This window comes from Gambusia affinis, linkage group LG08 (assembly GCF_019740435.1).
Source record: "Gambusia affinis linkage group LG08, SWU_Gaff_1.0, whole genome shotgun sequence".
In the NCBI taxonomy this organism is placed as follows: Eukaryota; Metazoa; Chordata; class Actinopteri; order Cyprinodontiformes; family Poeciliidae; genus Gambusia; species Gambusia affinis.
The window spans coordinates 23194292-23210815 of record NC_057875.1 but is presented as its reverse complement, the minus strand read 5'-3'; the positions used below and the strand labels follow the sequence as shown (position 1 = coordinate 23210815).

The 16524-nt window shown below is 39.7% G+C and overlaps 1 protein-coding gene across 1 annotated transcript in view; it reads left to right on the top strand.

Moving 5' to 3' along the window:
• The window catches only part of LOC122835583, a 99412-nt gene extending 93585 nt beyond the window's left edge, over positions 1–5827 (top strand). Inside the window, exons 6-7 of the mRNA XM_044124743.1 lie at positions 4234–4545; positions 4629–5827. Of these exons, the coding sequence (XP_043980678.1) occupies positions 4234–4484 (251 nt within the window). The 3' untranslated portion in view covers positions 4485–4545; positions 4629–5827. The remainder of the gene's footprint in view (positions 1–4233; positions 4546–4628) is intronic.
• Positions 5828–16524: the final 10697 nt, after the last annotated feature.

Below are 16524 nucleotides of genomic sequence, written 5' to 3'. Positions count from 1 at the left end.
GATGTAAACATTTAGGCGGTGCAGTCTCACCACAGAGCGATAGTATCAGCGAGGCTCCGTCTGGCTGTTAGGTGGAAACTGAAATGAAAGAAGACAGAAGAAAAAAATTAAACCAGTCAATATTTTTTTATGAGTAAAAAGAAACTTATTGTAGCTGGTTTGATGGCAAAGGTCCCAGAAAAAAAGAACAACTCATTTTTGGCTTGTTAGTTTCTCATTCCACATTAATAATTTCAATGTTCTGGACACAGAATCTACTTATTGGCCATAAAAGACAGGAGGAAATATTTCCTCACGCTCATAAAAAGATGAAAACACATGCCAGTATTAATTTCTTCAAGTTCGAATCATCGAAACAAAAGGGATGAAGAGGATTGTTGGGCTTAAATTAAAATACTCTGACATTGAACCTCACATTTTATAGTGCGCTGCAGCAATGCTAAACTTCCTGGTATTTCTGTATCCGTGGTAACAGCTCAGGCTTGATAAGTGAGGCAAAATCTCAGACAATCAGTTCTGCTCAGGTCCATGTAAACACAAACCCGACCTCAGGGATCAGGTCCAGATAAAACAGATGAACGAGAGGTTCTGGCCGTCTTATTCTCAGTCTCAGGCGTCTGTGTGAGGCAGCGAGTTTGCAACAAAATCCTTTAACCAGGCAGAAAAAGTACAAAAAAACCACTGACAAGTGAATTATTGTTATTTTTATTCATTTTTTTGCTGTTTCCTTGCTATATCAAAATCTGTTCTTGCTTACTTTTCAGATCAAATCATTTGCAAAGCCACCATCTATGGACTTTCTTCATTAAAGACGTTTCTGCAGGCTGTGGGTGTGTGGGAATTTCCCCACATACTGCAAAACAGAAAATACTTCAGCATTAACGTGAAGCTCGAAGTGCAAAACGGTTGTGATGTGCAGCCACAAACAACCCACCAGATATTTACATCCACTGCATCAAAACAGACATAACCATTTCCACACGTTGTCCGACGTGAAGTCAGACTAAACCTTTATTGTTCAAAATGTGTCGTCTGGCTGTAGGGGAGCAGCTCAACAAATGCTTTCTGGTTCGTAGCTCCGCGTTTTGGGGTCAGCTGTGCTGCAGCATCAACCGCCGGGATCCGTTGAGATTCACAACACAGACCTTGTTGAAGATATGGAGTCATAAACCAGGCCTCGATCTGCTGTACAGTGGCAGACATATTTTTCTGTTCTTAATTTTGTTGTGTTATCATCATGCAGTAATTTGACTACATTTAAGTAGTGACAAAAAATCCCTTGTAAATAAAAATATTTATTTTTCCCAAATGACATAATGCTTTCCAGTGCTGCTAACACTTTTGATACAAAATACTTTTTGCCCGTTTGGCACCACGTAGCTTCTGCATATGGCGTTTTCCAAGGTTTTGACGTACAAACAGAGGGAACTTTAAACATTTCTCTTTGAACGTCTCTGTAGATCATCCAGAGAAAGAAAGAAAGTTGATTTTGCATCTGATTAACCATTTCTGTCTGATATGGCCATATGTTTTCAATCATCAGTCTATCACAAAAACCCAATGAAGACTAGCTTGGCCATTGCCTTTCCTAATCTCCCTTCAGTGCGCCTTCTTGCTTTCTCCCATTGAAGTGGATTCCTCTGATAGAATTTCAACCGGACCAATCAGCAAATGGAGCGATGACGTCGATTTTCATGCTCCAGTAGTTTTAGGAACAGCAGCGGAGCTTTTCAGTCAGTGTTGGCCACGTTTCCAAATATTGAATTGACTTTAACCGCCATCTTGTTTGGATCGGTTCTTCTCTCTTCGCAGTGAAAGATCAATGGTAATTCATTGGTAATCAAGTAATTTCCAGTACGCTTCACAACGTTGAACTGGTACGTTGCATAAGTCATCGTCGAACATTGGCGATTGGGTAAAATTTAAAACTTCAACAAAGGCCACGCCTCCAGGAAGAAATCATTCCACAATAGTCTAGAACCCGGAACCGACGATACAGATCGCCCTCCGAAGGATATGTTGCTTTTCGACATGATTTGATTAATGGCAAACCCACCTGGAGTGTGTGTTGCTAAGATTTGTGATGCTAGGATATACCAACTTGTGGTTCTAAGACTGCTGCCAGTCCTTAATAGTAAATAAAATCTCCTTTACTGTGCTGCTTGCTTTACTCTCTCAGTGGCTAACAGAAATTTGTCTCTGAGTCGTGTTACCTTAATAGTACATGCTACAGGAAGTCATTAATAACTAATTAATAGTTCCTAGAGTATTCAACAAAAAAAGGAAAGTATCAATTAGAAAAACATCTAAGTTACAATAACCTAAAAGGAACTGTTAGGATTATCAGTATGTGAAGCACAAGTGATCAAATATTTCTTAAACACGTAATTTTTTTTCTCCCCCATTGAAGAAATGAGCTCACATTAAATGTTTTATTTCTCTAAATGTTTCATTAGGAGACTATGCTCCTGTAATTGAAGATAAATTCAACTACCAACGTTGGAAACTTTTGAATGAGATTTCAATAATTGTGACTATTTTGTTCTTTCGCTAAATCTATTTGTATTAAAATATTGGCATCTTGAGCTTCCATACATAACAGAATCCTAAATCAATGTATTGAACCAAAAAAAGTTTGAATTATAAAAAGCTTCAGAATATATCTCAAAGACAAAAAAAAAAAGTGCAAATCATATTAGCTCCTGGCCCAAATCTTACAATAAAATCCAGAATAGATGCACTTCGCTGTGGTCGGACCTGACACCGGAACCGCTGTACGTGTCGCCGTACAGTAGCCGACAGGAAAGCCTTTGTGATGACGGCCGGTATGGAGGCTTGACATGTGAAACCACGCAAACCACAGCTGCTGCTCCGGGGCGAAACCTCGAGCCTATACACACCGATGTATATGAAACACTGTCAACCCGCTCTTTGACATCGTGACGGGGGCGTGAGGCAACGCAGCTCGCCTGCTGTTGTCTGGTCAAGCCGCAGGAAATTGATCTGCACCACCAAACAAAAGGCAGAAAGCAGAGGGGGGTCCGACCATTGCAAGGTTAGTGCCTTGTGGGTGTGTGTGTGTGTTTGAGAGAGAGGCAGAGTATGGAAGAGATAGCCCATTTTGTCACAACGGCGTCCATTGAGGCGGTTATCGATGGGAGTTTTCACTCTTAAGCTATAGGTAAAAATGATAATAAACAAAAAGCTTTTCTTAAACACTTTCCACCAAGATATCAGTGGAAATGCTTCCCAGGAGAGCTGACCTCTCTGCTGCTGGGAATTTATTCGTCTCTTTTGCTTCTTTTCCCTCCTGGCCTTTTAGAATAACTACACTTTAACGTGAGCTAAGCTAACGAGGGACCATCTTGGGTTTCACCTTTTTTTTTCTCCAGGACTCCCGAGGGAATCTTGCTATTTTCGTGCGCCAAGAAAAACATGACAACCTTCTTCTTACGTGAAAGAAGCCAGAAGAAGCGGCTTCGACCTGAATCTGAAAGTAACACGCTGCTGTCAACCAGCCGGTGGGAATATTCAATGCTAAACGCTAAACATTTTTCATGAAAAAAATCTGATTCTTTAATGTTAAGTAATCTCTGGAGGATATTTTCTTACTGTAGCTCAGTGGTGAGGAAGGAACTGTTATGACTAAATAAATATGTACAAGATAATTCAGGTGCATTGATATAGAAAATTTTATTTAAGTTACTAAATTCACTAAGTGAAACGTCACAGAATAATTACACACAGACTGATGTTTTTGAGCCTTTATTTCTGTTATGGTTGTCTAACGAAAACACATTTAAGATTAGAATATTGCATCTGACCAATGAAATAATAATAATTTCTAATAGAGCAAATTGGTGAAGAGAGTTTAATACCTTTTGAACGGTGGTCATTTTCAAATGGTGCCACTGTGGAATTAAAATGGCAAAACTTGACATAAAATTCAAAACAAATGAGCTGCAATGAGAAAAAAAACTTAAATATGCATAATTCAAATAAATCAAGATTTTGCATGGTAATAAATTTACTTTATGATGCCAGCCCATGCAGTAGGCAAAAATAAAGTTCTATTTGCTTTTTTGTGTGGAGACGTATTGAAACATTTGCTGCAGATTAGCTAACAAAACCGAAACAAAACGCCTCTTAGCTCCTGAAACGATTGTTGTTGTTGCTGTTTTTTTGGGGGGGTTTTTTCCTCATGCGAGCAACATTTCTGTCGCTCACCTGCAGGCGTCCCTGGTCCAGAGAAAGAAGACGGGCAAGCCAGAAGGAAAGGAGGGGAAAGCAAAAGAGCTGAGGACAATAGTCATTCTGTCCCCAGAGAGGACCTCCAGCCGTACTTCTGCCAGAGACAGGAAGTCCAGCATAATGTTTGCCAAACCGGAGGCTACGAGGGGTTCCCTAAAGGAAACCTGAGACGGCGGGACACCGGATCACAGGAGGGACCCGGGCCCCCCTCTCTGCATGTGCAGGTACAATAGAAGCTGCTGCTCCAAGGACCATTCATCACGGGGCGAAGGACACGGACCCACTGCCTGTACAGTGAGTAAAAATACGACGCCTCTGCCGCCCCAGACCCAGGAGCAGATTGTGTAATGGTCCAACTGTGTCACTTCTGCCTGCAGGTGACATCACTGAACAGTGAAACGTGTCCCGTAATGCACTTTCCCGAAGACATCGGAAACGTAGAGGTCGGATCTTCTTCCATCGTAAAGCACGGCGAGCGACAGGATGGAACATGAGATCGCCTTATGGATGGATAAAAAACAGTTTCAATTCAGAAGTTTCTATGAGTTAAAAAAAAAAAACAACACCAACAACTTTGGATTATTGGATGTTTAAATGTAAATTAAGTTTTGAACAAATTAGCGATTTTTTTATGAGAGTGCCCTAAGAAATTAAAAATAAGAAAATTCAAATAATGTCCTAACATTGAAATAATATGAGATTAAAGTCATAATATTGCGATTTTAATATGATAGTACTATGAATTTATTCTCATATGACTTCAACTTTATTCTCATATGACTTTATTCTAGCAATATTGTGACTTTATTCATGTTATTACGACTTTGCTGTCGACTTTGTGCCGCTTGATTCCTGGTTTCTGTTTCGATAAAGCTAATGGTAGTTTGTGATGGTTTTACTTTTTCTTTCTTTCTTTCCCCCCCGGTGTGACGTGGCTCAGATTGTTGTTTTATTACTCACTGTTTGTTTTTTCAATTCAGCCTACCGAACGTGAAAGGCTTCCTCAACCGTCGGGCGATGACACAGACGCAGGACTTGCTGACCATCCCTCCTGACTAATTGTTGCCAGGGCAACCGGCACGGACAACTGAAACCCATCAAGACGGCGGTTGGTTTCGCGATCACTGAGGGTGTGAGACTCGTCTGGGTTCATGTCTGAAGAGCTTCCTACCTTGACCTGACTTTAATGAAGTTTTACCTGAAAAGCCCGGCCCTGATTTATGCCGGGTCTGTCAACTCTTTAACAGATTCCTGCGGCTCACTGGGAAGAGTAGTCATGCTGCAATTGGGAAATTGTGGGCTTATTTTTAGCTTCCTCCTTTTCCCCAGATCAATACGGCCTTGGGCAAGACACTGAGCCAGGATGAGCCTTTAAAGAGCCTTTTAAGCACTTTAAGGGTTTGGTGCGACTGGAGAAGCAGTGTGTTAAATAACCTGTCTGACAACACAAAGTATGCTCAAAGATCCCAAATAGAAAACATGAAATGGTTTGTAAAACAATTAGTCCAACCAATTCCTGAGTCTAGGAACTTTGTTTTATGGCACGAAACATTCAAGTGCGTCAACGAAATGAAACACAATACAGTAATCCCTCGTTTATCGCGGGGGTTACGTTCCGAAAATGACCCGCGATAAGTGAAATCCGCGAAATAGAAAACTTTTTTTTTTTTTTTACAATTAGCAACTATTACATGTATACAAATACAGTGACTGACGTGTAGGCCGTTTCACTGCTCTTCAGACTGGGCCGCTGCATCCTGACTGCGCTCTGCAGTGTTCTCTTCTGAAGCCCGCGGTGCAGGTGTGTTTGTTCGGGAGAAGAACATAGTGATAAGCAGCTGTTGTCGCTCTTTTTTCTTCTTTGCAAAAAGATCCTTGTACACCGACATGCCACCATCGATTACGTTGGAGAACTGTAATGAACGGCTCATCAAAGGGTCCCATTCCTCAGCTACTCGCTTAAGTACAGTGGCCATTCGCACCATGGTTGCTAAGCGACCAAGCGTTAGTCCTTCCAGTAATTCGTAGCATGTTTTGATACAAGAAGCGGGAGTGAGTTTTTAGCGAATCAGAATGCAGAGCACAATGCACCAAAAAAAAAAAAAAAAGCATTATGAAAATCCGCGAAATAGCGAATCCGCGATAAGTGAACCGCGAAGTGGCGAGGGATCACTGTAACGCAAGAAATCTGTAACGGGGCAAATGCTTTTACACAGCCTCTATGAAGATTATTTTTTTATTGTAAAGATCAATGAAATAAAATTCTGGAAATCGTCCATCTTAGTTTCATCAAACTTAAAATTAACAACAGGTCTACATTGAATTCATGCTACATTTCAATTGGATTTTTGCAGTCTGTACTCTGACTAATGTTTTCAGACACATAAATCTTAATCTGTTTCCCTTCTTTTTTTTTTTTCTCACTTCTAATCTGAGACTGCTGACGGCTCTCTCTCTCTCTCTCTCTCTCTCTCTCTGTTCTTTTTTCTTCTTCTTTATGCGCTTTGGATCACATTCAACACCCTACAGTCAACATTAGACCGGGGCCTTGTTTGTTCTTGTAGAGCCTCGGGTCATACAGGTGTCCTCCATATCAAGTGAGCGCCTGTTTTTAACCGTTTGATGAATCAGATCAAAAATGGCTACGGCCACCGGCGGATCTTAACAGTGCAGCTCCAAACAAGCTGTGAAAACGTGCCGTATTTCGAAAGGTGAAGCTAACAGAGCGAAATGCTCCCTGCTTTTATCTGGTGTAGTTTTGATGGTTGTGTTTTAGAGATGAGGAGAATCCGAATTATGCCTCAGAGTCAAAGCATTACAAACAACCAGGTTTGACAAAATGAGTGATCCAGAGTGGAGTCTTCTCATTTTCAGTTTTGATTTCATGATTTAGCTCATGCTTATTACTTTACTTTATTGGTTACGTTTTGCACTTTTTTACAGATTTGCTTCAAAATAAAACATCTTATTTTAGACGAGCTCTGGCTTTCTAATCAACATTTTATGTATCGCTTAGAACAGTTAATTTGTATGTTTCACTTTATGAACTAACCTTTGCTCCAGTAACAAAAAGGAGGAAATGCTGCCTCACTTCCTGTATTTATCATTCACTGCCTGTATGTTAGTGAGGAACGGACCGGGGGGAGAAGAAGTGTTGCGATTCCACAACAGTCAAAATTCAGAGTTTTCACTTGCCTTAGCTTTGAATATGATGATGTCAAATGTAATGAAATCAAAATTTGTTTTGTCGCCTGCAGAAAGTAGCATCAACAGGTTGATAATTGTAATGTGTAGTCTTATGGAGTTTCTACATGGAGATCATTTTGTTGGAACAAATGATAAGTGGTCCGTACTTGTATGGTGCTTTATCTAGTTCAGAGGACTCCAAAGTGCTTTACACTACATTCAGTTGTTCATCCTTTTACACACACATTCACATGCTATCTGGGAAACAAAACTCCAAAGAAAACACAAATATATATATATATATTTATTTGTTTTCATTCAGATCAGCTTGCTAAAATGCTAGGCTAATGCTAGCCTCGCTCTGCTGTTTTGCTATGGCTCGCTAAAAATGAATCCATTAATTGATTGTGCATAAACAAACCTTACACAAACCGCTGTGCCTTGCTTCAAATACACTGCAGTGTGTGCACGTCTGAATCTTTAGGCATATCTAATGTCAAAATGCCCCAAGGTTTAAATATCGTCAAGGAAGTTTTCCCTCACTGAACGTAAAACCGGTTTGTGTGCTTGTTTACTTTTGTTGCAACTGTTTCTAAACGGTTTTGTTTGTGTCTTTTAGTACCCCTGTGTGTGTCCTACCCAGTGACCTCGTAAGAATCAAGTTATGAAAGAGGCTTCCGAAAATATTCTTTAAGACATCGCATGTTTCTTTACTCTCTGTCTCTGCCCACCTGCTGTGTCTGACTCACAAGATAAAGCGTTGCCTTGATCAAAACATAAAATGAAATGTGCGTCTGATGAAATACCGTGGTTTGACCCTGTAGGGAGACACTTTTGGTGAAAGCAAAGTAACTTCTGACAGGCAGTTCAAGTGTGTAAGAGAAGCGCCACATGCAATATGTCACCATGTTGCATGTGACGCTAACGTTTTATGAGAAAAAAAAATAGTAAAAACTCAGAGAGCAGCCAAAAGGGTTTTTTGATTGGTTACTTTTTCATCTTGTTTCTGGACTGAATCAAGGATCAATCTAGACGCACAGACTGATGAGTGATTTATTTATTAATTAGATTTTTTTTTTTTAAATGAATTTGCAAGTCTGAAACAAAACTGCCCTGAGCTTCACCTAGCAGGTTGTTTGCAGGTGAAAAGGTCCGATCAAGATGGTTGGATTTCTCACAAGGTTAGTCGTGTTTCTAATGTCTGTCACTGAAGAGCATAGGTGATTTTTTATTTTAATTTTTTCTTCATTAAACCTTATAAAACCTTGGCAAACGCTTCGCAGGTCTTCCATGCTGAGTACACATTTACACAGACAAGTGGAAAATCCCCCAGTGTAACTGCCATCTCTAGTCATAACTCTAATTGAAACCTTATGCCAGGAACTGCTGCATTTGCTTTTACGGGCCAAATTTAGCAAATGATTTTAATGAGAAGGAGGGCAGAGGCTGCTCGCTTTTTTAAGAATAAAACTTTAGTGGATTGAAAACAAGTGCTTTGACTCAGCAGGTTCTGCAACTTCTGCAATTAGGGACTCATTATTATTAACTAGAGCTGAAACGATTCCTCGAGTGATTCGAGTACCTCGATTATTAAAATTCCTCGAGGAAAAATTGTCTTTAAGTTATACTTTATTATTTACTACACCGTGTTATCGCTTGCGTTGCAGGGAGCTCTCACTTCCGCCTGAGTGGTTGACGGAAGCTAAGTGTTAGCAGCATAACGTCCAGCTTTCAAGTTCGGCCTGGGAAGATTTTATTGATTCATGATAATGTCCAGGAGTCAAATCCCGTCGCTAACATGAATACAAAAGCTATAAATCTCTTGGGAAGGTGAGAGTGCATCTGTTAAACTGACTGGAGATGAATACATAAACTAAAAGGCTTTTTTTTTTTTTTTAAATAAGCGTATTTGTGAGCCCGGCTCTTTGTTATTAAATTGAATATAACTTCAGATTCCTGTATAACTTTTCTTGAGGTTAACTTAGAAAGTGAGCTATTACTGTCACACTTTAATTTTCTAAACTACAGAAAAATTATTCTTAGAGAAGCTCAAATGTGAAAAATTGGACTGATGTTGAAATGGGCGTAACTTTGTGTTCCAAGTTGGTAGGAACGAGAAGTGGGGAGTGGGTGATGCACCCAGGTACTGGAAGACCTTTTCAATATAATGTCTTTCACTTGGTAATGGAATTACTGACAAAGGAGCTTTTCAGTCATACTCTAATTTATGGAATGAGTCTATATTTGCCGAATCTATTTGATTTAATATAACAAATAATAAAGAGGTGAAAAAACTTATTTGGGTTTGGTTGGGTCAGTTGGTGAGTAGAGTGACCGTCAGTATCACTGGATTCTATAAAATGTGGCTTAAATCTTTCTTTGCTGATGTTTGGATATGTAAAAAATATATATTCTCTCTTTGCAAGTATAAATTGCAAGTCCGCTTGCAATTTATAGATTGCAAGCGGACTTGCAATCTATAAATAGACTGGTTTCTGTCAGTTCTGTAAAGATACAAGATACAAAACGAATTTCTCTTTTATGTTGACCAGTAATTTAATTTAATTGTCGCTGTAGGAGCCATGGTTTAAAATTTAACAAACTTTGGCTCTTTATGCTTTTTGACATATTTCATCCTACCTGAAGACTGCTCTGAATACGAACAAATGACGCCATGATGTTCTGGGGAAATGTAGAAAAAAAACGGGTGGCTGTATTATTTTTTTTCCCTCTCAGTCGGTGAGCTTAACGTTAAGGTCACCGTGCGTGACTCGTTGCCAGGGCAACCAATAAACAGTCCCGGGAGCGCAGAGCAAAGGTTACGTTCAAGTGCATCAGGAATCAAAAACATTTCCCACACAAAAAAAGTAAAAACACCAAACAGAACATTCTGTCCATTGCAGGTTTATGTTTTTGAATTTGATCATTAGGAAGGAACATTCTTGGTGGTTGATTAGCTAATTTGAACTCCTGCTCTCCTGATTATCTGTCAGACAATGTGGGTCGCTTTATTTTTGTGTCAACTGAACCGAAATACTCCAATCTGCGCAGCAACAGCAAATGTTAAGGGGTTAAACGTTAAGCTAGCATAGCTAACCTACTGCTCACTTTCTTTCTACATATTTTTTTAATTAAAGCTTTTTACTGACCTGTGAAATGTGATCCCTGTGGACGTTGTTATCTTGCTGTCGTAGTCTTGACAATTAATATCAAAACTATTCGTCCCTTTTTCAGATTCTTTGTTTGATTGTGTCATTTCCCCACCACTGACTGAATGTAAAACAATAGCATGTAGCACACTGCCGCGCACAGTAAGTCACATGATGTCCAGTCCACTAGATCAATGAGCGGACTTGCGATTTACGTTTTAAAAAGGAATTACGTTTTACAAAGCATTAACTGGCTGTTAATGCTTTCAATATAGATGCACATAGTTACTGTCTGCACACAGATGCAGGCACATGTAGAAAAGAAAGAAGGAAGTATTGGTGGGAAATGTCCCAGTCAGGCCAAAGTTGGCAGCGACTTGTCCACACCAGTCCTTTGGGAAGTTTCGCCTATATGTGATAGTAATACTGCTATTATGTTAGTTTTACCAATGTTTTATTTGATCTTTTTTTTTTTTTATCCGATTACTCGATCAATCGTAAGAATAATCGATGGATTATTCCATTACTAAAATATTCGTTTACAGCAGCCCTATTCTTAACGTTTTTCATTCATATAACCTTTTTTTTTCATGACAACTCAAATGCAAATTCTGAGTCGTATTTATTTATTTATTTTTTATCGTGACATGGAGCAGTTTGAGATATTTATATTCTTCATGTGAGCCCAAAAAAAAAACAGACAATAATAATAAAAAGCAACCCTAGACACGCTTGGGTTTTTTCGGAGTCTTTTAAGTTTGTATACTTGTCAAAGTAACCTTGAACAAAATTGCTGTTTTGGGGGAAACTGGTGCAACATGAAACACATTTTGCCCCCAGGGCAGCTCTGTGTAGGGAGGGCTGCGCCGTGGCTCCAGCGGTCTGCAGTTCGCCGGGGAGTCTTTAGAGTCATGTCATCAGTGTCACTTTAATTTTAAGTCGTCATGTGGTTGCAGACTCGGCTGACGGGTGCCAGTCTGGCAGCAAAAGTAAAAAACCCAGACGGAGGTGTTCTGCTTGACTACCGTTCCGCTCCGTCTTTTCCTGTCACAGATAATCCAGCGTTTCACTAAACATGCAATCACAGTTGGTCAGCCTTTCAGTTTTTTCCCCCCTGCTTGATGTTATATGAAAGAAATACATGTTTAAGACCAAATTCATCCCACAATCTAGAGAAGCAATGCTAGTTTTTCAGAAAAGCGTTATGAAATTGAAGTTGCCTTTTAATTAACGATGCGAGAAATTAATTCACTTGTATTTCTAATAAACTGTTGATGAACTTCTAATTAGATTAAATGTTAAATCGATTAAATAATGAAGGCCATTCGACCTTCCTTAAGTGTTGAAGTTTGGCCGCCATCCAGCAGAGGGCGCCACTGGTCATCCTTAAGTAAAGCAGAAACAAAGATGGCAGAGATATCCCGGTAAAACGGTTTAAACAGTCACAAATTTGAAAGGAAAAAAAAATCATTTGGAGTTGAGTTTGAAATCGTTATTGGCAACTTTTTATTAAGTCGTATTAAACATCCACATCTGTTTCTCTGTTTAGAGAACCAAGGAGAATTTATGTTGGCTTCAAGATTTCCAGATCCAGCAGGTGCCAGAGATTGCATGTCCAAAAGATAAACAGCACAAATTTGTTGTCAAATCTCCAGTATTGATTCGATGTGCTGAAATTGACCCTAGTTCTCCTTTGACTGGTTGATAGAATGTGAGTAAGTATTGACGGCATTCGGATCCGTTTCGCACCCCAGAAGGTTGGGTAGTCATGTCAGAAATTTGACACATCTGTACTTTAAATTAATCCTCGCATGCTGAAAGCACGTTCCTCTCAAATGTGAGAAAATTCAAACTGAAGCAGAACATTAAATGTTTTCCCAAACTGCTTCCCCCTCAGAGCTAAAAAGAACATCCCTGTTTCGCATAAAGCTTATAGCTTCAACGTGGCAGTAAAGCATTTAAAGGCATCGTTTTCGGTAGACACCCAGGGGAAAATTATAGACTTATAAAGGAGCACAATGCAGGCTCTTTAAATTTGTGCCCGCACCACCCACACAACCCTCTCCTTCAGCCCCCGTCTGCAGGTTGGAGAGGGTGCGCTGGAAAACAAAGAGTGGGGAGCCCTTGACCCGGAGCCGTGTTGCTTACATAATGACAAGGCCCTAGACATTGAGTGGGAGGGCATAAGTTGACCATGAAGCGGTATACTGTCAAGGTCCATCTATAATTAGCAGCTTTTGGCAGGTCAAAGTGGGGGGGGGACGGAAGTCCGACTGCTGTCTAATCAGCTTTACATCAGAAGGAGGGAGGAGGAAAGAGGCGTTCTGAACGTATGAAGTCAATTGTATGTTGCGTTTACACTGAGCTACGCACACAAAGGTGTGGTTCCAGGCCTTCAAGGAACACTGTTAACCCACGTTCATTTATCGGGACTCAACATCGTCGTGACAAGTTTGCCTCTTGAGCAATTGCGTAGTCTGTTTGATCTAACCATTGACATCCTTTCAAGTTCTAACCCTCAGGGTACCAATCTTTCTTTAAATGATTTCCAAATTTCACACCTGAAATGGTAAACTAACCCACTTCAAACCTGTTTTTATTGTACGGACTTAGCTGTGGTGCAAACGTTTACACAGTTTCATCCATCGTCTTCATTTTCTGTTTTTATGATGACGAATTAATATTGCATCCTTACACAAGTCAGGTTTCGCTACAAAAACACCTGAACCCTGTGAGAAATGGACTTCGGTAGACACCTGAAGGTGTGCTTTGCTGTCCGACACAAGCACTCCTGGTCTTGAATGTTCAGAACATCCCATAGATGATTGATTGAATTGAGATCTGAGGAATTTGGAGGCCGAACCAACACCTCAGACTCACTGTGCTCCTCAAACCATTCCTGAAGCAAGTCTGCTTTGTGGTAGATCATGCTTTCCTGTTTAAAGAGACCAGGTCCAACTGGGAACGGACCATTGGACTAGAAACGTTTATTGTCGGACAAATGTGTTTCCGTCGCCTCTTTAGTGCGTTAACTCTTTTTCGGAGAAGTCAGAAACCACCTCAGGTTTTGTTTTGTTTTTTTGTGTGTGTGAAATCAGGGAAGTTATTTCAAATTTTGCAGCTTCCATCAACCTTTTCTTATGCGGCAATTCAAAATGCTCATAAAAAAAATAATGTTGATGAAAACACAGCTACAGATTCCCTACTGCGCCAGCTTTTAACGACGTCCAAACAATACTCACCATTAGAAAGAATGAATTATGCCAGGCCACCTCACCGTAAAGTCGGATCGAAGCGCTGGCAAAATGAAAATAATTATTTACACACCACTGTGTTTATTCTTTAAGTATATCGTGGGTGCAAGACACGAGGCTGTGGACATTTCCAAGGTCGGCTGATTCGTCTGAACGTTTGCATTGAGAACTTTTTTCTGTAGTTATTGAACATGAAGCCTCAGGTGCTCGAATGATTCACATATCGTTTCATTACTACCATTAGACTCGGCGATATACTGGTTTCGGCAAATCTGAACTGGTTAACCATGATTTGTTGCAAAGGATCAGAACCCCCCAACAAGCTGAGTCTACACCACGTCTTTTTGGCGTTTTACAGTCTGCACACATTCCATCACCTCCCAGCAGTGTCTTCTCTCCAAGTGCCGTGACTCGTGATCTCACAAAGTGCGTCTTTTCTCGATGCCTTTCTTTTTTTTTGCTTTCTCTATTACACATAATCCTCTTACGGTGTTTGTGTCTCCACCCCCACATCTGAAGTGACAGGGAAACATAGATGTTAGCTTGTCTTATTGCAACAGAAGTCAGCCCAGACAGATTGCTGGCCCGGTGCCCGAGCGTAAAAAGTGATTACAAAACCCCAGCTGTGTGTCTAGAAAAGGTGCTTGTGTTTGGAGTGTGGGTTTTATGGCGGTCTATGCAGAGGTTGAAGTGGGACTTTGTTTTTTTTTCTTCTTCTTCTTCTTCTTTTTTTTTTTTCTTTTTTTTTTTTTGAGGGGTACATTGAAATCTGTGGTTTAGGAGGCCTTTGAGCTTTGTGCACAGATTACAAAATGTTTCTGGCTTTATCTGGCAAATACACCAAGGTTTCAAGGTTTTTGATTTCACGTGACGCGTGCAAAGTTGATGGCAACAAAAGCTTCTCGTGATAAAACTTTTCTATTTCTTGACCACCAATAGCAACTGGTTTTGAACTATTAAAACATTGACAAGGCCAGTAAACAACATGGATTTCTGACTGTTCCGCTTTTACTGAATTGGAGAAATGATCTTTCTCAGTTCAGTTAAATTCAGGGGGGGGGTTTATTCGGTGCCAACAAAGAAAACAAAGAAAACAAGAAAACAAGAAAAGAAAGAAATCTTTAAAGAAAACAGTCCTCAACAAATTTGTTCCCCAAAAATAAAAAAATAAAAAAATCTATTAAGCCAACTCGTTCCTATTCAGTCTCTCCACACAGATCAAATATTATTGTTCAGTCTAATTCAGTTTATTTATTCTGTTTATTTCCAATTAGTGAAATTGGAAATAATTTTAGATAAATTTATTTCCGTCATACTGCCCAAGGACGTGGTGACAGTGGGAAAGAATGATTCTCTTTTATCAGTAACATCATCAAGCAGAACCGGGTTCAGTGTGAGAGACTATGTTTTGTGTCCAACTGGACATTGTTAGAGCTCCATAAGTGTCTCCACTATGGAAAGCAAAGAGTGACACAATAAAAAAAAAACTCAAACCCAAAGATAATGACAGATCTCAACATGTTTGGACTTTAAAATGTAAGGAGCAAAGATATTAAATGTTTTTCCACTTGCAATACTATTATTATTATTTTTTATTAATAATGAACCTTAATCATCACAAAACTCTGTTTCCAGATTTGTAGATAACGCCCATTGTTTCCACATACTTGATGATGTTTCCTCTTCTTAACATTGTAATACTTCCTGCATAGTAAACCACGGCTGCTTCATGCTGAGCTTCTGCATGTTGCTTTAGGTTTTGTTAAGTAAATAAGAGTTCTTTGACACTTTGGTTTAAAAAAAAAAAAAAAGTCATCTTTGAGTCTCTGTATTTCCCTTTGGCAGTTCCCACAGAGAAAACAGAGGTGACTCTACAACACATCGGTGTGCGCTCACACACCGCCAAGCTGCTTAGTTAAATCAACTGAGTGACAAAAACACTGTTGGTTCAAGTGGTGAGCAGACCTGGATGCACGTACGGTAGATGCTGTTGGTTTTTCTTTCACTGTTGTCCGTAAAAATTCCAATTAAATGACACAAATATTGCAATGCGAGTATTTCGTGAAAGTTTACTAAGAGTTCCATGACATACAAAATGCACTCTTGAGATTTAGAAAGTATTTGCTTTCTAGACATAATAAGTGCTCGTGAAACCTTTAGCAGCAGCAGCATCCACCCTGTGATTGCTATAGTTTAATGTTTTACGTTGTTGCGGAGGAATTTTATCTAAATCTTTGAAGAATTGACGTAACACCTGTCGACCTATTCATTCTCCTTCAGGGTTTTCTGCTTTTACTTGTGGCAATTAGGGATGCACGATATTATCAGCATGATATTGGCATCAGCCCATATTGGCTGTAAAATGTAACATCGGACAATGGACAAAGTCAAAATAACTCGTCGATGTAAAAGGCGTCGATTTTATAAGACAAACCAGTGACAATGGTGCCTGCAGCTCAACACGATGTCAAATTCTCATTGTCTTAGAGAGAGCAAATGTCACGAATAATTTTGACGTTAAACATAATGCAAGTTGAAAGTGTTACATCATTTTCAGCTCCCTTTTTAGCATTTCCATTTGGTAGCAGGCTAAATTGACAAAGATAGTGCTGTATTTTTTATTTTTTTTTCCCCACCAGGGGGTCTTTTTGTGGGCTCTAGTGTCCCTTATACAACAGTAGGCT